At 43.1% G+C, this 25,431-nt stretch overlaps 2 protein-coding genes across 3 annotated transcripts; both read left to right on the top strand.

The window, feature by feature from the left end:
* Positions 1 to 289: 289 nt before the first annotated feature.
* DDX18 (DEAD-box helicase 18) lies at positions 290 to 9,683 on the top strand. The gene is made up of 14 exons (XM_066323133.1): positions 290 to 462; positions 577 to 759; positions 1,783 to 1,917; positions 2,446 to 2,581; positions 2,891 to 2,991; positions 3,091 to 3,290; positions 3,378 to 3,492; positions 4,308 to 4,447; positions 4,667 to 4,828; positions 5,729 to 5,881; positions 6,524 to 6,637; positions 7,096 to 7,152; positions 8,144 to 8,321; positions 8,958 to 9,683. The coding sequence occupies exons 1-14, from the start codon at positions 345 to 347 to the stop codon at positions 9,098 to 9,100; spliced, it is 1,935 nt and encodes a 644-aa protein (XP_066179230.1). The 5' UTR covers positions 290 to 344; the 3' UTR covers positions 9,101 to 9,683.
* Positions 9,684 to 15,338: 5,655 nt separating this feature from the next.
* Positions 15,339 to 23,794, top strand: LOC136363695 (5-hydroxytryptamine receptor 5B-like). 2 transcript variants are annotated; one of them, XM_066323132.1, is made up of 2 exons: positions 15,339 to 16,169; positions 23,210 to 23,794. In XM_066323132.1, exons 1-2 carry the CDS (start codon positions 15,381 to 15,383, stop codon positions 23,534 to 23,536), a joined length of 1,116 nt encoding a protein of 371 aa, XP_066179229.1. In that variant the 5' UTR covers positions 15,339 to 15,380; the 3' UTR covers positions 23,537 to 23,794. The 2 variants fall into 2 exon arrangements, with proteins under 2 accessions (XP_066179229.1, XP_066179228.1); XM_066323131.1 differs by having other exon boundaries at positions 23,204 to 23,794.
* Positions 23,795 to 25,431: the final 1,637 nt, after the last annotated feature.

Genomic DNA, 25,431 nt, shown 5'->3' with positions numbered 1-25,431 from the left:
CCCCCTCCTCAGGGAAACCCGGGGCGCGCTCCGCCGGGGCGGCTGAGCCGCGGGGCCGGGATCGGGGCAGGAATCGGGGCAGGAATCGGGGCCCGGATCGGGGTAGGAATCCGGACCGGGATCGGGGCCGGGATCGGGGCAGGAATCGGGGCCCGGATCGGGGCAGGAATCGCGGGAAGGATGCGGACCGGACCGCGGCCGTCCCCGCCCAGCGCTGCCTCCGCCGGGCCCGCAGGGGGCGCTGCCCGGTGCCCGTGAGGCCCCGCGGGCGGCGGTTCCGGCGGCTCGGGTCGCGGCCTCCCCACGTGTGCTGCTGGGAGCGCGGGGTTCGTGCCGCTGCCGCGATGTCGGTGCCGGCTGCTGCCAGCAACCTGCCCATGCGGCTGCTCCGCAGGAAGATCCACAAGCGCAACCTGAAGCTGCGGCAGCGCAACCTGAAGCTGCGGGCGGCCCAGGAGGAAGGTACGGGCGGGCGGCGCCGCGGAGCCTCTCCCCGGCTGAGCGCCGCGGAGCCGTAACTAACTTTGTGTTCCCTCCCCTCTCTCTCCTCCTTGTGGCTCTGTCTCCGCCGTGCAGTGCCCTCGGCGGGCGAGGCGGCTTCTCAGGGACCTCCGGAGGAGGAGGAGGAGGCGGTGGTGCCGGAGGTGGATGCAGCGGCCGAGGAGGGCGCGGAGCCTGCGGATGCAGCCGGACCCGGCAGCGGGGAAAAGAAGAAAAAGAAGAAGAAAAAGAGAAAAGCGGTTGCCAATGGAGGAGATGGTGCGTGTTACGAGTAAAGACAGCTTGTCTCCCAGGGCTTAGTTAATCTGGGAGACCTTACAAGCCCCTCTCAAGGGTTCCCGCCGTGTCGAGAAAAGTGAAGTGCCAGTGTGACGGTCAGGTGTGCGTTTTAAAGTCCCTGAGGTCTAAAACTTTACCCCTTTCATTCCAGCTGCGACATTTGAATTCTTAATTCATACTAGTAGCCAATTAATTTGTTTCATACAATTCTTCAATTCTTCTTTGTAACGTTGGTTGGATGATTTGCTTGTTTATTACTCGAACACATGCCCCGTGTTTCAGGGCTCTGGTAGATGGGTGCTCTCTGTACTTGGCTGTGCAGCCAAAACAGCTTTTCAGCAATATATCTAGCCTTTGGCAACATTTATAGATTATGAAACTGAAGTGTACTGGAAAAAAAACAAAAAACAAAAAACAAAACAAAACAAACCCCACAACAAACAAAAAAGCACCACATGTGCGCCACATACAAATATTGCTGAGTTTGCATATGTTTATATATGTATAGATTTATAGATACATATGTAGACGTACATGAGGAATTGAAGCTTCCAAAATGTATTTCATTTTTGGAACATGCATCATGGTTATGCCAATGAAGAGGTGCTTTCATCTCTGAAGATTCAGGTACCTAAAATGCAACTTTTCACATATCCTGAGCACAAACGGTGTGGGAAATTTGGTGTCTGCATTGCAGATGGGAAGGAATTTTGTAATCAGTTGCAGGACATTTTCACACAAAATGTCATATGACATATGTTAAGCTACATTGTTTCAGAGTGGGCTGTGTGGAAGGAACTGGGGGATTTTTTCACTCCTTGCCTCAGAAAAATTGCATAGAAACCTTGTCTCTCCTCCAGTGCCCTCCCACCCCATGGAAAATCGTGATCTTTGTACATAGTTTACTGACTAAAGGAAAATTCAGTCTGTGGAACAACTTTTCATGATAACCATGACCTCTGTGTTTTGGACTGACTTGTCTTCTGTAAAATAATATTCTAGATACAGAAACCAAAAAAGCGAAAACTGAAGAAGATGAATCTGCAGAGGTAGAAGATGGAGATAAGCAGGACTCGGGAGAGAAAGAAGTGGAAGAGGAGGAGGATGAAGTGCCCAGTTTGCCACTAGGTGTAACAGGTATCTTGTGTTCTCTTTTTCATGCCAGGGCAAAATCCCAGGGTCCAACACTTTCCTTCCAGAGTAAGTTGCAGCTTTGTGAGTCAGGTGTTTGAATACATGATGTGACAGTGGCAGCTGTACAGCTCTCACCCACCTTCTGTTCCTGGAAACATGCATTATATACACACCTGTAGGTCCTGCAATTACTGAAATTAGTAAATTTCAATTAGTGAAAGTTTTTTTAAACCTGTATGCACACATTATTATCTGTAAAGGAAGAACTCCATAAAGAGCAAGCTAGAGGTATAGATCTAGTAAATCTGACAGAAGCAGCAGTGCATTCATCTTCATTTTTATTAACTCTGCATAGTTTTCTCATGAACTCATTAATACAGAGTATTTTGCCAGTGTCTTTGGATTTTGTGGTAGAATGCAATAAGTGCTTTGATATTTTTCACGTAGGTCAGTTTGAACTGGTTAATCTCAGATGGCAGAGGAAATAGAAGAAATAGGTTTAAATCCTTTTCTTTTTTTCCCTCACTTCAGGTGCTTTTGAAGACAATTCCTTTGCTTCCCTGGCTGGTTCTGTCAGTGAGAATACATTGAAGGGCATAAATGACATGGGGTTTACACACATGACTGAAATTCAACATAAAAGTATTAAGCCCCTTCTGGAAGGCAGGTAAGAAATAGGGTTTTTTAGTCACTCTGATGACCCCAGATGTTTTGTAAATTTTGCTGGCAAGCCACATACATGAATCACAAAATCAAATCATGGAAGGTTAAGGTTGGAAAAGACCTCTGTGATCACTGAGTCCAGTCTTTCACTGACAGATTGCTGTGACCTGCCTCAGCCAACTCCTGGTGCCACCTCTACTGTCTTCTTTAACCCATGTTAGGTTTTTACATTGTCTGCATGGATCAGAGTGAGATTATTCTTCTCTCAGTATGGCCAGCTAAATACTTCTTTTTCTGACATTGCTGCTTACAGGGATATTTTAGCAGCTGCAAAAACAGGCAGTGGAAAAACACTTGCGTTTCTCATTCCTGCAGTGGAGCTCATCTACAAGCTGAAATTCATGCCTAGGAATGGTAAGGCTCTTCATTTCACAGCTGAATTTTATTGTAAAGCAGCCATTTAAGTGGTTGGATGAGTTGTCACTGACTCTGTCTGATTGATGTATTTTTTAGGAACGGGTGTTATTATTCTTTCTCCTACTCGAGAGCTGGCCATGCAAACCTATGGAGTTCTTAAAGAGCTCATGAATCATCATGTTCACACCTATGGGCTGATCATGGGGGGCAGTAACAGATCAGCAGAAGCACAGAAGCTTGGAAATGGAATCAACATCATTGTAGCAACACCAGGGAGACTGCTGGATCACATGCAGGTAGATACAATATTGATGTCTGATCTGGTTGTTAAAACACAATAAAACTCCTTTCCCTGTCTGACTGTGAGTTTGTTAATCTTGTAGAACACTCCAGGTTTCATGTACAAGAACTTGCAGTGTTTGGTAATTGATGAGGCAGATCGAATCTTGGAGGTTGGATTTGAAGAAGAAATGAAACAGATCATAAAACTTTTACCAAGTAAGAAAAAAAAATCTCTTTCCTGGAAATCACTAACATTATGTCTTCTTTCTGACTCAATTATTTTAAGAGAAGTCATTAATTTTTATAGTTCTGTAAATGAACTTCATAGTGGTTTTCTTACTCTGTCCTTTTTTCTGCTAGACAGTATATATTACTTGTTCAGCATCATTTATCTGAAGAACAGAGTTTTCAAATGCTCTTCAGAGATATAATTCTGTTCATACAAAATCCTTTTAGTTTAATGTCTCCATTTTCTCATTCATCTTCCTCTGCCTGTTTATTTCCTGCAATTCATTATTTCCTAATAAGGTTTAAATGCAAAGGAAAAGCTCATCTGACTTTTTTGATACCTCCAAGACCAGTATCTTGAAGAGATTTCAGTGTAACTTTACCTTAAATTTTTCTTTCCCTAGTTTTTCATTTAGCTGTTCCTTGTAATTGATGTATTAAGCACAATTTGAATTGTTTTTTTTAAACAAAAATATTGTAGTATTCATGGAAATTAATTTAGCATTAGAAGATTGATCTCTGTTTAAGTTGTTTTGTGTCTAAATTGGATTGCAAATGATTATTAACATTTTTACAGAAAACACCGTGTTGTGATGGTGGTTAGCATTTTGGGGGTGGGGACTGAAATAAACATGATGTACACCGCATAATACAGCTACATCTCTTTGTTTGTCAGTAGCAGTATGTTTGAATCAGAATTTAATTGGAAGATTTGCCCAGAGAAAATTGCAGTTAGAGATTTTACAGACTCTCTGTTTGAATTCTCCTTTAAAAAGTGAGGCTGTCTTTCAAACATTTTCCAGAGCGCAGACAGACGATGCTTTTCTCTGCCACACAAACCAGAAAGGTCGAAGATCTGGCAAAGATCTCTCTGAAGAAAGAGCCACTGTATGTTGGGGTTGATGATAACAAGGAGACAGCAACAGTAGATGGCTTGGAACAGGTAAGACCAGTGTTTATTAGTGGGAGGCCTGAGATCTCTGAACACAACAAGCCTTGTAGTTTTTTCACTTGGGATAATTCAGGTGTATTTCACTGTGTAACTATTTGATGAGGTGTTTTTTTTTCCCCACAGAGTAACCGTTCCCTGATGTAATCATGTTATTAAAACACAAGTTTGCTCCTTACTACTTTTATTTAATAATGATTAAAATTTTTGCAGGGTTATGTGGTGTGTCCATCTGAAAAAAGATTCCTTTTGCTTTTCACTTTCCTCAAGAAGAACCGCAAGAAGAAACTGATGGTATTTTTTTCTTCTTGTATGTCAGTGAAGTACCACTATGAGTTACTCAACTACATTGATCTGCCTGTTTTGGCCATTCATGTAAGTATCTTATTCATTGATTTATTTTGAATTATTTTGATAACACTTGTAAGCTGTTACTGGCTTTACATTTGCCTGGTTTGTTTCAGTCCAGTTTCTAATTACCAGACACTCTGCTTACAAAACTGATGATGGTCTTGATTAGTCTGTAGAGGAAGTAGATAAAGCAGAGATTATGTAATAACACTTCAGTTATCAGACTTGCTATTTTTTGAACCAGCACTGAACACTGATGTTAATTTTACTCTGTGTAGTAACATTCCTGTTTTCTTCCAAGAAGTTACTTTTCACAAGCACTAAAATTCAGTATGTGGAGTGAATTTCTTATCACAGAAATCCAGAGTCTGATGCCTGAAGTGTTTTGATGCTTTTCCTAAGGCCAGGGTGATGGTCGGATTTACTGTGACAATTCTTACCATTTGGATGAATATTGCAAATTTTTTGTCAAAACCACAAAATGCACAGTTTAGAACAAAGAATTGACTAAAGTCTATGAAACAGTTACAACTAACCACAAATGTCCTTTTGCATTTTGTTTTGGGGGGAAATTTCTTGCTATTCTTCGATAGAATTGTGACAAATCCTGGGTTTGTTTGGTTGTTTGCTTTTTTAACCTGTAATTTGTCTAATATATTGGTAGACTTGCAAATGTCCTTTTTCTGAACTTGAAACATGCGTGCTGGGCTCATGAGAAGAATGTTTATGCAATATTTAATGTTTTGGGAGATACATTGTTACCTGTGAGGGATGCCACTTCTTGTAACCCTGTGCTGTTTATTTTTTTCTTCATTTCTTCACTGCAAAATGGTCCTGCTTGGTTTGTACAAGACCACAATTTACAAAGATGTCTCAAATTATTTTAGTTGATGTTTCATCCCCAGTGTGTTTGTTTCCTTTCAGGGCAAGCAGAAACAGACCAAACGTACTACAACGTTTTTCCAGTTCTGTAATGCAGAGTCTGGAATACTGCTGTGCACTGATGTGGCTGCCAGAGGATTGGACATTCCTGAGGTTGACTGGATTGTCCAGTATGACCCTCCAGATGATCCAAAGGTAAGTTAAGGAAATAGACAATTAAGGAATAGTGTCACAACAAGAAAATCAAATTTTGACTACAAACTTAGTAGCGGAGAAGAGCTGAAAGTGCTGCTTAACAGAGGGCAGGATTCAGCCACAGTCATACCCAGCTGCTGGGTTCTCTTACTGCCCTTCACCAGCTCCTTGGAAATGCTGATCCTATCCAAGACCTTTGTTGCCTTCTCAAGAATTGCATTTTAAAATATTGTTTGTGCTGTGAAATGAAAATCTAATCAGCTAAACAACCAAACACTTCTCAAGAGGAGTGTGGGTTTACAATATACATCCCTGAGCTTTTCCAATTGAAATTTGCTTTTTGTTAAAGTTAACATTCTTAACTTGAATAAAAATCTGCAAACAAGGGAAATTCAAAAACCTCCAAAATCAAGGTTTAATTTTCAGTTGCTGCAGACTAAGATTTTTTTTTCTTCAGTAAAAGATAAAAATGCTTTAGTCAAGGGCTGTCTCAGCCTGATGTTCCTTTGCACCTTCAGCCCTTGTTTTCCCTTATCTCTGTGTCAGTGCCAAGAGAAAGTCGTACATTAAGGTTAACTTTGGTGGGTTTTTTGTTGATTATGAAGACTGCCTGACCTCATTGCTTGTTATTCTTTCCAAAAGGAATATATCCATCGTGTTGGTAGGACTGCCAGAGGAATAAATGGTAGAGGACATGCTCTGCTCATTTTACGCCCAGAAGAACTCGGCTTCCTTCGTTACCTGAAACAAGCCAGGGTAAACTTCTGTCTACATGTATTTTTTCTTTGCTGTACATCCAGTTTTTAAAGGCAAAACCTGTTGGTTTGTTTTGATTTTTCAAAGATCAGTTGCGTTTTGTTTAATTCCAAAGGAAGCACAGTCTTCTTCTAAAGGTAATCATTTTAATAGAACTGTACGGAGTTTCTTGGTTGCTCTCCTTATGAACTTGCTTTGTGACTTGCAACTAAAGTGATTTAACTTCTAAAGCAAAACTGCTAAAAAATAGTGTCATACTGAGTGTCTCTATTACTCTGGCTTAAAGGAAGTGATAATACTGTCATATTGATGTAAAGACACTTTACAGATATAGCTGTGGTATTAAAAAATCTGTTATCTAGCAGATTGTTTTCTATTTGTCCTTAGTCTTAAACACATTTACTATATTTACACAGTGTAAATAATTTTGATACTTAATTTCTTCTTTTGTTTTTAAGGTACCACTAAGTGAATTTGAATTTTCTTGGTCAAAAATCTCAGATATCCAGTCTCAGGTATAACATTTTTTTTTATACTTCAACTGCTTTGAATATCTTTATTATAATTTTGCATGGAGGATGTTGCAGTCTATAATGACTGCAACTCACAAATATGTGTGCTTGTTTAGGAATGTTAGTATATAAGCCCATGTGTATTTTTAATCAGCTGGTGTTAATAAAGCCCAGCATCAGCTAAACTTCTTTTGTGCTCCTGTGCTACAAAAATAGCCAAGGAACACTGAGGTGAATGGAATAGCACAGGTAATTCTGAAAATGCGGATTTCTATTGTTGGTTTACTTCTGTGAGTTGTTCTTTTGATAAGAGTCCTGTAAAGTTTCTTTGCAGTAACTTGAATCTAAAATGGCAAGTACAGGAAGCAGTGAAGACAGTCCTTACAGAGAGACGTTCCTAATGAAGCGTAATCAGGAAGAAATTACGCCTAATTTGGCTTATTTTTAAAATGCTGAATTAATGTATGTTGAACATCAAATGAGACACTGGGATCTAATGAGTATTGGAAACTTGGCCCACGTCAAATAAAAGGTCTTAGACTATCCTGTAGACTAAGGTGTAGCTGCATTTTTGGTTTAGAATTAATACTGCTGATTTCACAGTGCATTGGCACCATATCAGATCAGACTGTGCATGGAACCACACAGTTCAGATGTCAGGCTGGCAGTTCTCACACACATGGCTTCATGGTGTGGCTGCAGGTGTGTTGTCCTTGATTAACTTGTTTGAGACAACCCAGTTAATTATTTCTCTAAATTTTCATATTGCTGAGGCTTTGTACTGTAACTCAGCTTCAGGCTTTTTTGATCTTCTGCTTGTTTATTAAAGCATTTTTACTCCTGTATGTGCACTTTGATGTCACAGGGCAGTTTTGCTGAAGCGAGGAGTGAATGTCATTGCCACTCACACAGTAAAAAAGTTTGAATATAATGTATAGACTTTGAGCAGCTATAATAGTTTATGTCTCTTCTGGTTTTCTTTTTCCCTCACCAGCTGGAAAAACTGATAGAGAAGAACTACTTCCTTCACAAGTCAGCCCAGGAGGCTTACAAAGCTTACATCAGAGCTTACGACTCCCATTCTCTGAAGCAGATCTATGATGTCAATAATTTGGATCTTCCCAAAGTCAGCCTTTCGTTTGGTTTTAAAGTTCCTCCATTTGTTGACCTCAGTATCCTTTTACTGCAGTGTTTCAAAGCTGAATTTCTGCCTTATAAATGTTCAGTGCAGCTGGCTGAATTCCTATGGTACCACAAGTTCTGCTGTTTAGTTGTTGGGGTTGGAGTTTTTCTGCTAATAATCATTAAAAAAAATGCATCATTATCCAATAGAACTTTATTAAAGAAAATGTAACTATTGCAAATAATACAACTGCAAAAATGCCTGCAAACATCTCTTTTAGCACATATTCATTCTGTACAGGCTTCAGTTGCTGTGGGGCAGATTCTGGAATGCACCCATATTCCAAAATATTGTTCCCTTCCATGAAAAATTATTTTTATTGAAATATACTTAATTTTCATACTCATGAAATACTGGCATAAAGGGGTAAGAGCAGGAACTAGAAGACACTGTCTAAATTACTGTCAGACCTGAGAGGATGGAATTTGAAGCAGTAGTACATTGGACAGTTTAATTGGACAGCTGGAGGAGTATTTAGAATCACAGGCACAAAGTTCTGGGCTTCTCTGCAATTAGGCAACTCAGCCTTTTGTGTAATTATTTTTTCTCACATTACCCTTATTAAGCCCAAAATGCAGTATTTCAAATTGCTCCTTTTTAATTTCTTTAACCAATAAAATTTCAGATGTGAACAGCAACCATGGCAGAAGACTACAGAAAAGAGGTGGAGGTGGGGGATTTGGCTACCAGAAATCAAAGAACGTCCACAAAGCAAAAATCTTCAAACACATCAGCAAGAAATCCGACAATCGGCAGTTTTCTCGTTAATTAGGGTCATTAAAATGCCTCAGGGCCTTGGAGTAGCCCACCTTGATCAAAACTATCTGGCAGTTACTTCCAACAGCTCCTTTCCCATTTTAGGTCTCTTTAAGGATTTTTTCTTTTCTGAAAACATCTTTTATTTTTTCACTTCAGGAAGACTCTTCAGAACTGAGGCTAAAGGAAAATGTGGCCAGTGAATTTTGCCATTCTGGTTGTAAGGAAGAAAATCATTTAAATTGCCTGAAGTCAATACTACAGAGATTTTTATTAAAGAAAGGAAGAATACTTTTAGGTTTTATAGAAGAATTTGTTTAACGTTTATGCTTCTTTCTATGCATACTTCTGAAAATTGTGAGAGTGGACAACATAAGGACATTGTGAGATGAAAAGGTTTTGCTCACATGAATCATTGCAAGGGATTTTACAGAACTCTGCTTTGGCCATCAACTGTGCTGAAGAATATAGGAGGATTCCTTTAGAACTGAACCATGGATGAGTAATTAAAGCTGTATGAGCTTGTGAATAATTTCAGACATGGTATCTGTATAACAAGTACAGTCTCCAAAATAAAACAAATCTCTTACGTCAATTCTGGGACATGATTAGTTCTGGTTTAATGTGATACAGTGGTAACACTACAGTGAAATACTTAGTTTTCCTTCATGTTCAGTTTAAATCTGAATTTGTTAATCTGGTGACGTCCAGTGTACTCTGCAAAGAATGAAAGCAGATTACATAAATTAAAGCACTCAACCCAGGTAGTGTTTTTTAAGATGCTTCAAAACCTCGATGCAGTGAGAAGTTCTGCAGTTGTAAATTACAAAAGTGAATTGCTTTCAAGGCTTAGTACATCAGATCAGTGATGAGCAAAGTCAAAGATACTGCCACAGGATTAGGTGGGGGGAGAGACTCAAGTGAAAAAGTGAAATGGGATATAAATATACTAGAAAGGTATTTTGAAGGAAGAATATAAAAATCTGAAATGGAAGAGGGTGGAATACACATCACAGACAGGAAAAATGTGGAGACTTTAGTACAAGAAGAATACAGAGCTTGGGTAAAAGAGTAATTGTGTTACATATATTATTTCCATCTCTCTGCCCTTGTAGCAGTAGATAGCTGCTCTTAAAAGGCTGCAGAGGTGGTGGGAAGTGTTTAAAAAGTGTTCATGTGTCAAGGAAAGACTAAAATATCAAATATCACAAAAGCCAGAGATGTGGGCCGTGCACAATTACAGTAAAACAGCTTTTCATTTCCATTTAAAATGTAACCCAGGAGTAGTTACAAATACAAAGGCAGGAGTTATTCCAACATAAATTGGAATTTGGGCTGTTATTTCTTAGGTCTTTTCTTAGCCCATAAATTGGGCTGTTATTTCTTAGGTCTTTTGAGGTAACATGTCAGCCTTGAAACATACATGCATTGAAATATTTTTTAAAAAATCGGTGGACTTCCTTTTCATTCTTTGGGAAAGTAGATGGGGAGAAATAATACGACCGGTCTGTTTCTAGTGCTTCCACCTTTCAGAACTGAGCATTGTCTGGTTTTCCTTCTTATGAAATGATTAACTTTGGACCCTAAGGAGCTTTTAAGATTTTTAATGTTAAAATAATTTTGTTACTAGAATTTGAATGTCTTTTGCTTCTAAGCTTACAATGAAATAGCAAAATCTCTGAAGCATAAGCAGTGCTAAATGAGATGCCTGTCTCATTGAGTTCTAGTCTTTGATTCTGGGTTTTCTTATAAATTTATAAATAATAGCTGTCAAAGTAATTTTCATGTCTTTATTAATAGCACATCTTAGGAGTTCTCTCTGAGATCTGCATCATCATACAGTTTAAGGCTTCTGTTCATACCTGCCAGCTACGCAGTTACTGTATGGGAATTAACTTCCATTAAAGCAAAAGAAATGCTGAGGGACTCATTAGATGAGCTGCAAAATTAATTACTGGGAAGGAGATGTAAGCAAAGCTGCAGTAAGCAACTGTGAAGATCAGAGTGTGGTTTTGTGGCACAAGCAGTGGCTGCAGTAGTGTGGAGTATTGGTTGGGACAAGGACAAGAGTTGGGATATGGAGTCGGTGACCAGTTGTCCGACCACGTGCTCATGGCCTGAACTGGTTGGGCTTAAAAGTGCATCAAAATTCCTGCCACTTCTAAAGTCAGATCCATGGAAAAGTCACAGAGAGCCTGCACAACTCCTCCCTGTGATACTTGGATTGTATTTTCCTAATTTTCTAATAGAAAGAAACCTTTGAAACAAACTTCTGTAGGAGATGGAAGGACTCAATGGTATTGCTCTAGAGTAATAGTAGCTTACACTGAAGGAAAAAAAAAAACCCTAATATTCTTATTAAACATAGATGTGTAATGGCTCCACCCTGCCAGTAGTAGCTACAAAGTCAGCTCCAATTTCCTGATTAAAAAGAAGAGAAACTCATGAGCTGAGTGGTTATTAAAAGCTTCCTGTCTTGTGCAGGTGCAAATACCTTTTGCTTTCTTTATGAATCGTAAATGACAAATAGTTTCTGATGAAGTATCTGTGTACTGGGCAGCATCTATTGCACCATGGTATTGCAAGAAATGCAAAAGATTGTCAAACTGGAGATCTGAGGTTTCCTTTGCAGCTTGCCCTGTTATCAATCCTGTGAGCAGTTAATAGACCTCAGCCATCAGGCTCTCAAGGCTTGTCTCATAACAGTGACCAATCGCTTGGGGACTAATACTGTGTGCCTTGAGAAATTGCTTTCCTCCTCTGAGAACCTTGACAAGGAAATTGGACTCTTTAAACCACTTAAGGGGGTGATCAAAACTGTCCTGCTTGAACTGGAAGATGTTTTTGACAGTTCTTGGAACAAGCCCATAAAGGAGCACTCTGCCACCGAGTCACTGCTCATAATTGTGAAAAATCTTGTCATGATCCAAGTTTCCTGTGCCATAAAGCTGCCGAGTTACAGACAAGCACAACGCTGGGCAGAAAATGTTCCAAACACATTTTTCAGGGTGAATGTCACAGGTAGAAGGCACTTTTATTGACACTGTAGAGCAAGAATAGTTGAGAACTGGGTAAGATATTATCTACTGAGGCCTGCTGTAAGTAAGAAATAAGTTTATATTTTGGCAGTAATCAGCCTTTCTGTTTGATGGATGACTTGACGAGTCAATTTAAGTAAGCTGCTGAAAGCTCTGATGATTTGCTTTCAAACCAGTGATTTGAGGCTCAGGGAAAGCAACTCAAGAAGGGCGAAAAGGGCAATGTGATTTTAAAAAATGATATTTTAGTAGAGGTCCCACTGTGAAAGAAGATATGGTGACTTTTGATTTTAGTTCTACCACTGCCCTGCTTAGGAGATCATTGTCCAGTCACTTCAGGTGCCCAAAACTTAGAAGGGATTTTACAGAGCCCTGAAAACAGCCAGAAAAGAGCCAGCTATTAGCCCTTGAAAGGTGGGTTGGTTGTTGGGTTTGGGTTTTTTCCAAATTAATGCTGAAAGAAGCCTATAATCAAAGGGCTAAGCATACAGAACAAAATCTATCACTGCTCCTGACTTCTGTTCTATTAGCTTGATTTTCTCTGGATTTTGGCTGACAGGAGAATTCATGCAACACTTACTGAGGCTTTTGTTTGACTGATGCTTTTAGATTTATAGAAGATGTTGAGCCCTGACAATAAGAATCCAGCCTCTTGAACTGGAATGCTCTTAGCTGCTAAAAAATCTGCTGGCTTGCATCAAAGTCATAAATACAGTGCTGTTGCTTCTGTCAAATCTCTTTATTGCACAGCCACATGGGGAAGGGATTTTTTTTTTTCTCCTCTTAGCTACCACAATAAACTTTTGATATGGAATTGTGAGGAGAGGTGGAGGAAAGATGCCATTAGAAGAAGGGAAGACAAATGGAAAATCAGGGTCCTGTCTAGTCAAAACATTCACTTTGCTATATCAGTGTCATCCAGCTTAAGAACAGCATTCACTTTTCAAAAAAGCCCCAAAACCTTAGTGTACTCTTCAACAGCAGTCCATCTTCCCAGACACTTTTGTAAGCTGCAACACTGAAAAATCTACTATTTTTTCCCAGTTGGTCAGAACTTAAAAAAAAATTGTTGGCTCTGCAAAATCTCTTATAACAGTTACAAAACTTCCAAACTTCTCTCTATTCTGACTGTCAGCTAAAGATGTTGAGACACTCAACACTTTCTGGGCTCCTCTATTAATAGTTGCAATCACCTGTGAATGTTTTTATTATTAATAAAATCAATACTAGCTGGCATCTATGTGACATCTAGATTCTCCATCACATTTTCAATCATAAAACTATGGAACCAGCTGTCAAGGACTTTGGAAGGTTTGTTTTTTGTCATAAGCTGAAATTTTCTATGTATTTCTCAAATTAATTGCAGGTTTATGTAACTGGCTTTTCTAAAAAATGCTTTAGAAACGAGAATGATTTTCTGTTAAAGCAGATGGAATAAAACTGCATCTGCTAGAACCTTCTAATCTAAAACAAAAAAATGGAAAATAAGTAATGAGTCAAGTTCAGTGTAGTCCCTTTATAATGGTCTAAAAATAATCTGCCTCTAGCGGATAAAAACAAACTTCTGGAAAATGTAACATTAAATTTTATATATTTGCTATAAAAATACGCCATCACTTCACCAAATGGGTTGGAATTCTGTTATCTCTGGATGAATCATCACCCTCCAGAGCTGTTTCTAAGCTGTGTGCTGTCCTTGGAAGTGCTTGGAAATGGTGCTGTAACAAAGCTGGTCTGGACAGCTGCTCCCTGGGGAGGACAGGCACCTCCTCTGCACAGCTGAGCAAAGGGGAGCTTGGACACCAATTACAAGGATGCAGGGAGGGTTAAGGCAAGTTAAGGACTTTCAGACTGACAGAAATATCGTGACAAGACTGAGTCTGAAAAGATTCAGTTAAAGAGAGTCCTGAAGTGATGTTTGCTAAAGTGATGAGGACTAGGAAGTGTATTTTGCAATTCCTCGCCTCTGTCAGAAGTCCTTTTCTCATCAATTCTCAGGTCAACAGGGAAAAGTGAGAACAGATGCAAAGTTTTTAGATTTACATGAGATTGCTGTTTTCCACTCTTTTGTGTTTTGCACCCCTCAGAGTTCTCAAAAGCGCCACAAAGCACCAAACATCCAGATGGAAAGATGGCATTCCTGCTGTTAATTCTACTGTCCAAGCCCTTGGTCACGTATTTGCTCATGTTGAGAGCAATGGAATGGTTGGTGGGAGCATTGAGGGAACATGGCAGGAAGGGGCTCTGGATGAAGAGGGTGTCCCATAGTCTCATGGGGTCCAAGGGGAGAAGGGGGAGTCTTGTCACCACCTGGGTCTGTGGGGACACAGACTATTGCTGTCTGCTCAGCCCAGGTGAGGCCACTGCACTGTGTCCAAATCTGGGCTCCTCCGTACAAGAAAGGCAAGGAGCTACTGGAGAGGGTCCAGCAGAGGCCACAAAGGTGACGAGGGGTCTGGAGCATCTCTCTAATGAGGAGACACTGCGGGAGCTGGGCCTGTTCGGTCTGGAGAAGGCCGAGAGGGGATCTCGTTAATGCACATTAAGATCTCAAAGGCAGATGCCAAAAGGATGGTGCCAGACTATTTTCAGCGGTGCACAGTGACGGGACGAGGAGTAATGGTCATAAACTAAAACATAAGAAGTTTAACCTCAACATGAGGAAGAACTTCTTTACACCGAGGGTGGCAGCGCACTGAAAGCTGCCCAAGGCGGACGTGGAGTCTCCCTCTCCGGAGACATTCCAACCCCACCTGGCCGTGTTCCCGTGACACCTGCCCGAGGTGACCCTGCCTGGGCAGGGCTGTGGCACGGGATGATCTCCGGAGGCGCCTTCCAGCCCCGGCAGTTCAGAATTCCGTGAGCAGCGGCCGTGTCTCCGCTCCCGGGGCCGGGCACAGCCGGGGAGGCGCCGCCCCACACGGACCGGCCGCGCCGCCGCCCCCGAGGCGGCCGCTGGGGCGGGGCGGCAGCGGCGGTGCCTCTCGCCCGCTCTCTCCGCCCGTGCCGGAGCCTCGCCGCGGTCCCGCCGTGATTCCCGCCCTTCTCCAGCCTCCCTCCGTTCTCCAGCCGCCCGGGATGGGCGTGCGGAGCGGCGGGCGGGAGCCGCGGGCAGCGCTGGCGCGGAGGCACATGGCGGGCGGCCGCTGAGCGGAGCAGCGTCCCGGTGTGGGGCTCCCGCTCGCCGCCAGCGGGGCTGGGGACGCTGCCGGCGGCCTGGGAAGGGGCGGCGGTGAGGAGTCCTCTGCGCGGGCATGGCGGAGACCCTGAGCCCCTGCACCCCACGGGGCCAGTGCCAGCCCAGCATGGGCGCCAACACCTCGGCCGCCAACACCTCGGCCGCCAGCGTGGACACCAACGCCTCCTCCTCGGTGGTGGGCGGCAGCGCTTGGAGGGGCCGGGAGCCCTTCTCCGTCTTCACCCTCCTCATCCTGACCCTGCTGGTGCTTCTGACCGTGGCCACCTTCCTCTGGAACCTGCTGGTGCTGGCGACCATCCTGCGAGTGAAGGCCTTCCACCGGGTGCCCCACAACCTGGTGGCCTCCACGGCGGTGTCGGACGTGCTGGTGGCGGCGCTGGTGATGCCGCTGAGCCTGGTGAAGGAGCTGTCGGCCGGGCGGCGGTGGCGGCTGGGCCGGGAGCTGTGCCTCGTGTGGGTGTGCTTCGACGTGCTGTGCTGCACGGCCAGCATCTGGAACGTGACGGCCATCGCCCTGGACCGCTACTGGTCCGTCACCCGGCAGCTGCAGTACACGCTGCTCGCCCGCCGCCGCATCTCCAATGTCATGATCGCTCTCACGTGGCTGCTGTCCGCCGCCATCTCGCTCGCCCCGCTCCTGGGCTGGGCCGAGACCTACAGCCCCGAGCAGGAGCGCTGCCAGCTCAGCCAGGACCCGTCCTACACCATCGTCTCCACGGGCGGGGCCTTCTACCTGCCCCTCTGCGTGGTGCTCTTCGTCTACTGGAAGATCTACAAGGCGTCCAAGTTCCACATGTGGGGCCGCAGGAGGAACGCCGTGGTGCCCCTGCCCGAGGCTGCCCAGGTAAGGGGAGGGAGCCGCTGCTGCTCCCCGGCCGCTGCCGTCCTGCTGCTGGTCAGCTCCTCACCCTGCCGTGGTGGGCTCGGCTCAGCCGGATGGCTGCGAGGTGCCCTGGGGCTCCCGTGTGAGTTTCACTTTGTCACAGGCTGGACGTGAGCAGGAATTAGCCAGTCACAAAGTGCAGCTCCTGGAGAAGGGCTTCATTCGCATTTTCTCTTAGTGTGTTATGAGAGTAAGGGACAGGTGCATTCACTGCCAGTCCAGAGAGACTTTTGAAAATTGTCTCTTTGTTGGGGTTTTCTTCCTCTTTATGTTTTTATAGCACTCGTGGGGTAAAAAAAGGACATAAACAGATCCCAGGTCCTGTTCCAAGATAAATGCACATTTGTCTACCACTACAGACTTTGTGTGTCTGAATAGATTCTGGTAAGCAAATTATGCACTATACACAATATACATATATCTGTATATGTACATTTTGATGTGCTTGGACTATTTTACCTTGAATACGGCATAGTGTTGAAACAATGAGCAATCGTTTCTGGTTTAAAATTACCTGCTGGTTTCAAAACCGTGTTCTCCTTATCCCAGAGACTTCAATCCTGCACTAGTCATTTGGAAGATCTCATTCATTTTGGGGATGCACCTTGCTGACAGGAAAGCTGTGTCCCTTCAGAAGAGTTTGCGTTGGCTCCTTGTGCTCCATAAGTCAGGCTCTCTGCATGATGCTGCTGTCACCCATTTCATGCCTTCACCGTGCTTGGCTGTGCTTTTTATAAACTTTGCCTGCTTTCTGTCACATAACCTTGCTCTCACTCCTACCAGTCTTTATGTTTTTGTGATTGCATGTTGCACTTCCTAAGCCCTGTCCTTTTCCAGTAGCCAAAGATGTGCTGTGTGCATGTTAGAAGAATCTGCAGAGAACATTTCTGTTCCATTGGGGCTAATCCTGCAGAGACTCACTCCCCTGCAAAATCCTATCTTTGATTTGGAGTCAGGGAAGCTCATTATTATGGTCACAAGTAAGAGTCTGTAGGTTTGTCCCCAGATTCTTGCAAGAGATAACAGCACTGGCAATTATGTGTGATTAGACTCCTAGATCTGGATCATGTCTTGAAGATACTTTTAATATATATTGATTTGTGAACACATCTTCTGTGAAAAAGCAAAAAAATTGCTGGAAAAGTTGAGAATGTCTCCTCTAGTGGCATTTGTTTTCCTACGATCTTCAGTCCCTAGTTTGCACCAAATTTCTTTGAAATTGTTTTAAGTATTGCTTGGAGTTAATGTATGTTCTCTTCAAGCACAAAAGCCAGCTGATTATTTGTAGTGGTTTTGCATGCTCCATCTTCTACATACACACATACTCAAACAGGACTAGTTGTTTGGAATCTAAAATTCCTGGAAGTGAAATGAGCTGAGACACTTCCAATGACAGTTTTAGCAGGACAGAGTCTGGCTGCAAATTGTCCTAGTTCTGTCTGCAAGAGGCCCTGCGTGGGCCCAGCACGGCTGCCAGGTAAGTGCTTTTTGCTGATGCAACCTCTGGGGGCTGCTTTAGGCTGCACTGACAAAAAAGGGCTCAGCCAGAGTGAGCTAAACACCCGTTCTGGAGGGGTTACTGCCATACCGGCAAATGCTCAAGCCTTTGCTTCAGTAGGTCTTCTTTCTCATATTGGTGTGATTGACATTAGTTTCTCCCAACAGGGATTCTTGAATCTGCAGTTGGTGTGTGGTGGAACTTCCTCCATTGTCCCAGCAGCTCCTTTTGCTGACTTAAATTAAAAGACTTCTGTGATTCAGATGCAAACTTTGCTCCTCTCCTGAAGGAAGAGCTGATGCTGCACACATGTACATTAAATGAATTCATGGATCAAGGGAGCTGGCATTCACGATGCATTTCTTGTTTTCTTTCTAAATTAAGATGCTGAGATTTACTCACCGAGTGTTATCCTGATCCTTTTTAAGCTTGTGATAGTAGGATGCATCACATCCACAGGAAGAGTAGCAGTTCCCCAGTGAATTCTGGAGGGGAATCTTCACACACATCACTACTGTTTTTTGGCAAAACCCTGTTGTCTTTTTTTTTAACATGCAAACACAAAGGTGACATTGCCAAGCTTTGCTTCTCCACATGCAGGGCTGCTCAAGGCTGTCAGCATCAGCTCTGTGCTCTCTGATGGGGCAAATTCTGTTCTGCTTCTCGTAGTTTGCCCATCAGCTCATTCTAATTTTCCCTTTCTTTCTCCCTTAATATCTCTCCTCCCTCTTTCTTCCATCTCTTCCTTCTCAGAGAATGCTCAAGTGTCATGTTTGCCCTGGCAACATTTTCCTTCTGTCACTGTGACTCTGGGTGTGAATTCCCCTCTGCATCTCTGTCAGTTCTCACTCCAGGCGCCCTGCACCAGCTGATCTGAGGAATATTAGCAGGGCTTTTTTGGCAGACTATGCCAAAGGCTTGCAGTGCTTCCCAGCCTGGAGGTGAGCAATAACAGCAGTGATCCCTGCTGGGAGAGATGTCTGTGTTGCTCTCAGGAATGAGCTGTCAGGTAATGCTGGGTTGGAACTGCACGGCAGGGCTGCAGCTCCCGGCCTGGGGTACAACCAGCTGGTGGATTCTGGCAAGTGTAAGGACAGAAAAGATCTGAGTCCATAGCACTCAGATGCCAGTAGGGATGCCTTGGAAAAAACAGTGCACAAAGTGGAGCGGTGAGGGTGGTACCTTGATGTTTGTCAGCCAACAGAGTCAGACACCAAAGTGCTTTGCAGGTTGCCCCTGTGTGTAGCTTTAGTTCATGATTAATATGTTTTAAATTTTTTTAGAATTCTTTTTTCAATAAATTTTCTGTAAACAAAATCATGGTTTTGTAACTGTAAATTTTGTTTACATTCTTTTCCCTATAAAGGACTTCTTCTTGATGTCCCTCTAGTCTGACCAATGTGATTGAAGAAGTTTGTCTTCTTCACACCAAATTTATCTGTATAAAATAGTATATAAAGAAAACACATCCCAGAAATAAATAAAAAGTAATTTTCAACCTTCTAAAGTCAAAGTCTTGTGTCATTGTAGTGTACAACAGCATCGCCTATGTATATATATATGTGTGTGTATATATTTGGGTTTTTTTCACAGAGAACAGACATTTTCTTTGGAACTGGGCTTTGGGCATCCATGCCTTATGTTCCTACACTCTTACAGACCTGCAGAATAGAATAGCTACAGAATAACTATTTTAAGTCATTCTTTAGTTAAAATTTTACTTGTGTTTTTGAAAAATACTTTTTAAAGCCTTTGAAAAAATTCAGGTGAGGGAGATGGACACGAAACATCTGAGATGCTTCAGGTTTTAAAGAGAGCTTGGTTTTTCGCTTTCCTTTGAAATAAAATAATTGCCGAATTGGGGTCCTAAATTAAGCTGGTGCCTTTATAATTGTTTTTTTGCCACTTATGAAACTCCCTAAAAAAAGTGAATGCTGCAGGCAACACTGACGTGGGTGATCCTCATTAAAAATCTAGTGACATACCATCACTGACAGAGAGCTATGCTCTGTCACACCTTGTTGACAGCAGGCAATAATTCTCTCTCTAAACAGTCCAATTGAAATAAATGAGACTGCTTGAAAAACAGCAGATACTGCTGGGTAGTGCCCTTTTAAATCAATGAAACCCCTTGTAGCATAGGGATAGCCCAGCAAAACCAAGGATGATGGGATCTGAATGGCTGCATTACTTACATGTAGCAATTGCAAAATCAGGTTTACATTTTCATATGAGGAGTTAAAAAGAAGTTTCTGTCGATGATTGGTGGAGGTTTTGTTGGGTTTCTTTTTGATTTTTTCTTTTCCCCCTCTCAAAGTACTTATATAGTGTATAAAAACATTAGACATGATCCAAACCTTTGAGTTTTATGGGAGTCCTTCCCACTTTGGATAACATCAGGCCCCAGACCTCCAGAGGTGCTCTGTTCTGCACCTTGGCCTGTTCAGCTTCTCCTACTCACTTAACCAGTCAGAATAGTGTGGGAGAAAAAACAAGATTCTTCTTTTCTGAAGGTGTCACAGTCTTTTTATTTCTTATTTTTGCTTCTGTACAAGTAGAAGAGATGGGTCAGGAAACAAAGTTCAGCTATCCAGAAGAGTTGCCAAAAATGTCCGTAAAGGAGTGAGCAGGAAGCAAAATGGAGTGGGTAGTGATTTCTTGGGAGAAATACAGTTAGTACTGCTTGCAGCAGAAGAAAATCCTGTGAGAGAAAGTGGATGTTCTTCTCCCTGCCAAATGAACTGTTTGTTATGTTGGTGGAGCATCTTAGAGAGTGTAGACATTTCAGTGTTTTGATCTTTTGTTGTGCATTTAGTTTCTTGTGTTCTTGTTCAAAGAGCAAGAAGTGTGCTAGGGCTGCACTGAGGCAGTAAAGACCTTTGCTGAACTACACTGGGATAGGCAAAGCTCTGAATTTGTGGTACTAAGCCAAATTTGATTAATGTTTGTCATCTTTACTGTTGTTTTGTGATTTCAGACCCTGCAGGTGCAGGACAAACACACAGACAGCGTTTGCCACAAAGGACCAGTAATAACAATCATTAAAGCTATAAGCAACATTTTACATCAAAGGATTTTGTCAGAAGCTCCTTGGTGGCATGTTTTCTATGACATTCTAGGAACACAGGAATTGGGAACATACAGCTCTGGGAACATGTAGCCATTTAGGAGTGGTAATTACTGGGGACAAATCAAATGAACAATAGAAGGGGCATTGAACTGTAATTGCTGATCAGTGTACAGAAGAATAAATTCTGGAACTAAACCCAAACTATTTTGTGACTGTAGAAGGATTTGTACTTGAGCTCATTTCCTTCATTTACTCTATTATTCTCACAGAACAGGAGTCATCTCTGCACTTCTCACATCCCTTGTCCTGGAAATAGCTGATTTCATGAGTTCAGAACCAAATTCCAGCCTCAGAGTAACAGTCCTGTCATATTTCAGTCCTTTCCAGCTATTTCCCCAGTGCTCCTGACTCACAGCTCCTGGAGCAGTGCCTGTGCAGATGGGAGGAAATCTGTGCCCGAGGCAGAGTGTGCTGCTAGACACCGAGTGAGAACAGTGTGTAACACTGCAGAGATGGCTCCAGCAAACCCCAGGCATCTCCATGGACTGCTCTAATTTACAGTCTGTGACCACCTCTTCTGCTGTCACAGCCTGCTTGCTAGTGCTCATCAGTAAGCCCAAAATGGGGGTAAAGGTTCCGTACTTGGCCTTCGTTCTGTGTGGTACAGGGATAAAGGTCAGGTGTTGTGACTTACATTGGAAACTGGAGTCATGCAAAGCCTCTGGGACTGGCACTGGAACTGCAAATTTGGTACAGTTAGAGCTGCATTTAGTTCTAGCAAGTAATTTACAAAAAGTGCCATGATCTACTTTCACTTGCTGTTTTGTATTCAGAGGCCCGACCTAACAACCAGTGAAATTTGTAAAAACTCCTGTGACTTCAGCAGGAGCTTGACCAGGCTTCATTGTGCAAAACACTTGAGGACTGAGGTATCTTCTAGCAAAGGAAATGAAATAACTTTTTCTTACAACATGTAATTAAGTGATAAAAGGGTCACTGCTAGAAAATTCTGCAGTCAGAAGTAATGAGAAGGCTGTGATTTGATGATGGCACACAGCAAGCTCCATCTTTGGAGTGAGAGCCGAAGGTTAAATACAGTACCAAACTGTGCCTCATGCTCCTGACAATGTTCTTTGTGTGGCTTTTCCCAAGAGGCACTTATGTAACTATTCCTCAGGGCTAAGACATAATCTTTCATGGTTGCTTGTCACAGATTTGTCCTCGTGTCATGCATTCATCCCTTTTTGCAGAGTGTGATTAAGGACGTGCAGAGCAAGTCCTTCTCCTGACAAATGGTGTGATCCTTGCTACATGAGGGGTGTCCCATTTTAATTGTCAGAACAGATGTGGTTTTCATTTTCCTCCATTATTTGCCTGCACCCATAATCTGCTGCTCTTGCGTCCTGCAGCCCCGTGTCGTGTCTGAGGGCACAGACAGGGATATCCATCCTGAAGAGTGATTGTTCAGCCACTGCCACTGCTTCCTTGTCTGAATGGCTGTGCTCATCCTGACTAGAGGCACTCCATCTATTACAAAGGTAGCACATGCATGTGGAATATGTAGCTAATTTAACAATGACTCGTATTTGAAGTGCTGTCAAAGTCTTGCAGTCCCTGTGAATTACCCACTCAGGCAAATTTTACAGCCTTAAACTGTTGCTTTTATTGCACTCTCTTCATAACTGCAGTACCTAGAAGAACTTTAATATCACAGTCTCTTCAATCTTCAGATGAAAATCACTAGGGAGTGTCTTCATCTGGTCAGACTCAAAGCACACGAATAACTTCTGCCCTAGAGCACTGTGCTGTACTCACTGCAGAGATGAATGTCTTGCCCTTAGTGAGAGGAGACAAGAAGCACTGAAGTAGCTGAAATTTTTTCCTGTCTTGTATAACTTCTGCTGAAGCCAGAGTTTGAACTGAAGGCCAGTTGAAATGGTGTTTTTCTGGCAATGGTTACTTTCTGAGAAAGTACAGAATCACAGAATGGTTGGACTTGGAAGGAACCTCTGCAGATCATCCAGTCCAAGGTCCCTGCTGAAGCAGTTCACCTAGAGCTGGTCTGAAGGCCATGTAGCAGCTAAGTCTGGGATAGGCAGCAGACACAAGCCTTTGTTAGCCTGCCATAACACCCTGATTTCCCCCTAGGTATGAAGATTTCCAATAAAATAAACTGGAAGAGAGTCTCACAATACACATGGCACCAGGTACTCTTTAGCTCTGTTTGTCAGTTACACTTGGCAGGTTTTCCAGGGTAATGAGAAGCCTGGTAACTCTGGCACTCTGGGGCATTTGCTTTCTTTCAGCAAGAAGGAATGGAGTTCAGGCCTTTTGTGGTAGGTGCACAGATGTCGTGCTGTCATTTAAAAGTAATACTTCACTCAAACAAACTGTCTTGGTAAGAAACTGTGTTTGCTTTTGTTTGAGGTGAAGGAAGCTTCGCAGGAGCCACAGATGGTGTTTACAGCTCGTCGTGCAGCTATCACTTTCCAGACAGATGGAGAAACGTGGAGAGAGCAGAAAGAGAAAAAGGCAGCTCTGATGGTTGGCATCTTAATAGGAGTTTTTGTACTGTGCTGGATCCCTTTCTTCATCACAGAATTAATAAGTCCCCTCTGTTCCTGCAACATCCCGCCCGTCTGGAAAAGCATCTTTCTTTGGCTTGGCTACTCAAATTCTTTCTTTAATCCTCTCATTTATACAGCATTTAACAAAAATTACAACAATGCCTTCAAGAACCTTTTTGTAAAGCAAAGATAAAAGGGGACACAGAGGAGAAAATTATTATTGCATAAGAGAGAGATTTCTTGAGGGAAACATGCCTGTGATATGTACAGTTCTCATACACAAGAGCTACTTGAGGGGATTTAGGAGCAGTGAAAAAGAAGATGGAAGATGTCTGGATATAAACCTAATGAGAGTTTACAGTTCCCCCTTAGAAACGTATGTGCTGCGCCAGGGTTTGGCAAAGAAGGTGGAAGCAGGGAATGCCTCCCGTCTGCTCTTCAGTCACCACAGGCTGAGGTCTGTGTGTGTGTGCGGTGCCGCGGCTGTCACCAACAGGCTGATCCCGCCCCACCGGCCCCGGGGCCGTGCTGGAGCTCTCCTCCTTAGCGGAGGCACCGGAGGGAGCTGCTAACGGAGCAGTACTGACGTGTTTGTGATCCGGGCAGCACCCTGGCTTCGGTTTTGAGATTAATCTGGAAGGGAATAAACATGCTGCAGTCAATCAGTCCTTGAGTTGATGTGAAATTAAAGTGGATGACCAAGCAGCTCAGAAACACACCCTGCCAGGACTGAGGGGCTGTGTGCTCTGCAAGCAGCAGGGCTTGATGAGCAGCCCCGGTCAAACGGGTCAGCTGTGTCACCTGGGCTTAAGTGAAACTTAGGAGGCAAGTACAGAATTATTCAGAACCCCTGAGCATGTGTTCTCACTGCTTCCACAGGAGGATCCTAGTGAGGGTTTTTCACTTGTGTTGTCCTCTCTCATGCTGCCAGGCTCAGACTCCCCGTTTTATAAAACCCAGGTGAGCTCAAGATAGACACCAACACCTCCAAGCGAATGGGGACAGTATGCATGGTTATTTCATGCTACCATAAAACTGAGCAGGCAGCTGTGTTACAAACACCAAACAGGATGGTCAGTCACACCAGGTGTGCTGGCAGCAACATGTGGCTGCCTGGCAGTGGTAGGTGAGTGCCTGCGCCGTGTCTGGGGCCCTTGCACCAAAAATGTGCTCATCACCCAACCTGGCTGAAGTCCATTATTTGTCAGCTGGCATCAACTTGCTCCTACTGTAACAAAGGTGTTGATGCCATCAACAGCTCTAAGTGACTCCCCAAAACCCAAAGGGATTCAAACCCAAGCCTTAAATCGTTTTCCCAAGATCTGAAAAACACCCCTGACCTGAATATATATATATTGTATATATACATAAATAATTTATTTCCTTGCATACTGCCAAGTGCATCTTGCTCTGTATTTGTTTCTCTGGTGGGTTTTACTTCCTCCCCTGCTCTGAGTGGGAGAGCTGACGGCATCTCTGAGTATTTCTAGCATGGCAGCTTTTTACTGGCAGAGTCCCAGGAGGCTTAAGGGATCTTGGCTGCATCTCAGGAGCACAGTGTATGGTGAGGTCAGGCAGTGCTGTACCTCACACCTGCACTGCTGTGACAGTGCAGTGTGACCTGCTGTGCCTGCAGCCATAGCCTCCTGTGAGTCTTGCATTCCTGCAGAGGATGCTTCTCTCAATTTCAGTGGGAATTGAGAAATTTTAATAACCTAGAATTTCAAGGAGTTGTTAGTGACTCAGACTTAAATGACAATTTAAATAACTTTCCCTTGTGACTCTCAACTTGTCTGCATATGGAATAGCTACCATTCAAACCAGTGTTTGGAGGCTTAATTAAACCAGAAGGAAGGCACATATGTAAGAGACTGAATGTTACTAAAACCTGCAGCCTCATTCAGAACTACTGACAATTTTTCAAGTCAGTTGCATTTTTTCACGTGAGAGAGTCACTGTTCTAAAACTCGAGCTGGTGTTGAAAAGCATATAAATCTGCATGTGGGACTCCTGAAGTTTCTAATAATCATGTTTTGGACAAATTTTAGTGCCTGTGCTCCCTCAGCCTGGTCAGGGCAAGTCATTACT

The sequence above is a fragment of the Sylvia atricapilla genome, chromosome 7 (assembly GCF_009819655.1).
Source record: "Sylvia atricapilla isolate bSylAtr1 chromosome 7, bSylAtr1.pri, whole genome shotgun sequence".
NCBI lineage: Eukaryota > Metazoa > Chordata > Aves > Passeriformes > Sylviidae > Sylvia > Sylvia atricapilla.
This window is presented reverse-complemented; position numbering and strand designations above follow the sequence as displayed.

What these genes read in the sequence shown, in the direction of transcription:
- DDX18 (XM_066323133.1), top strand. Translation starts at nt 345, where the DNA reads ATGTCGGTGCCGGCTGCTGCCAGCAACCTGCCCATGCGGCTGCTCCGC. An exon ending in GCGGGCGGCCCAGGAGGAAG is followed by an intron (nt 463 to 576) that starts GTACGGGCGGGC and finishes TCCGCCGTGCAG; the next exon opens with TGCCCTCGGCGGGCGAGGCG. An exon ending in GAAATTCATGCCTAGGAATG is followed by an intron (nt 2,992 to 3,090) that starts GTAAGGCTCTTC and finishes TGTATTTTTTAG; the next exon opens with GAACGGGTGTTATTATTCTT.
- LOC136363695 (XM_066323131.1), top strand. Translation starts at nt 15,381, where the DNA reads ATGGCGGAGACCCTGAGCCCCTGCACCCCACGGGGCCAGTGCCAGCCC. An exon ending in CCCTGCCCGAGGCTGCCCAG is followed by an intron (nt 16,170 to 23,203) that starts GTAAGGGGAGGG and finishes CTTTTGTTTGAG; the next exon opens with GTGAAGGAAGCTTCGCAGGA.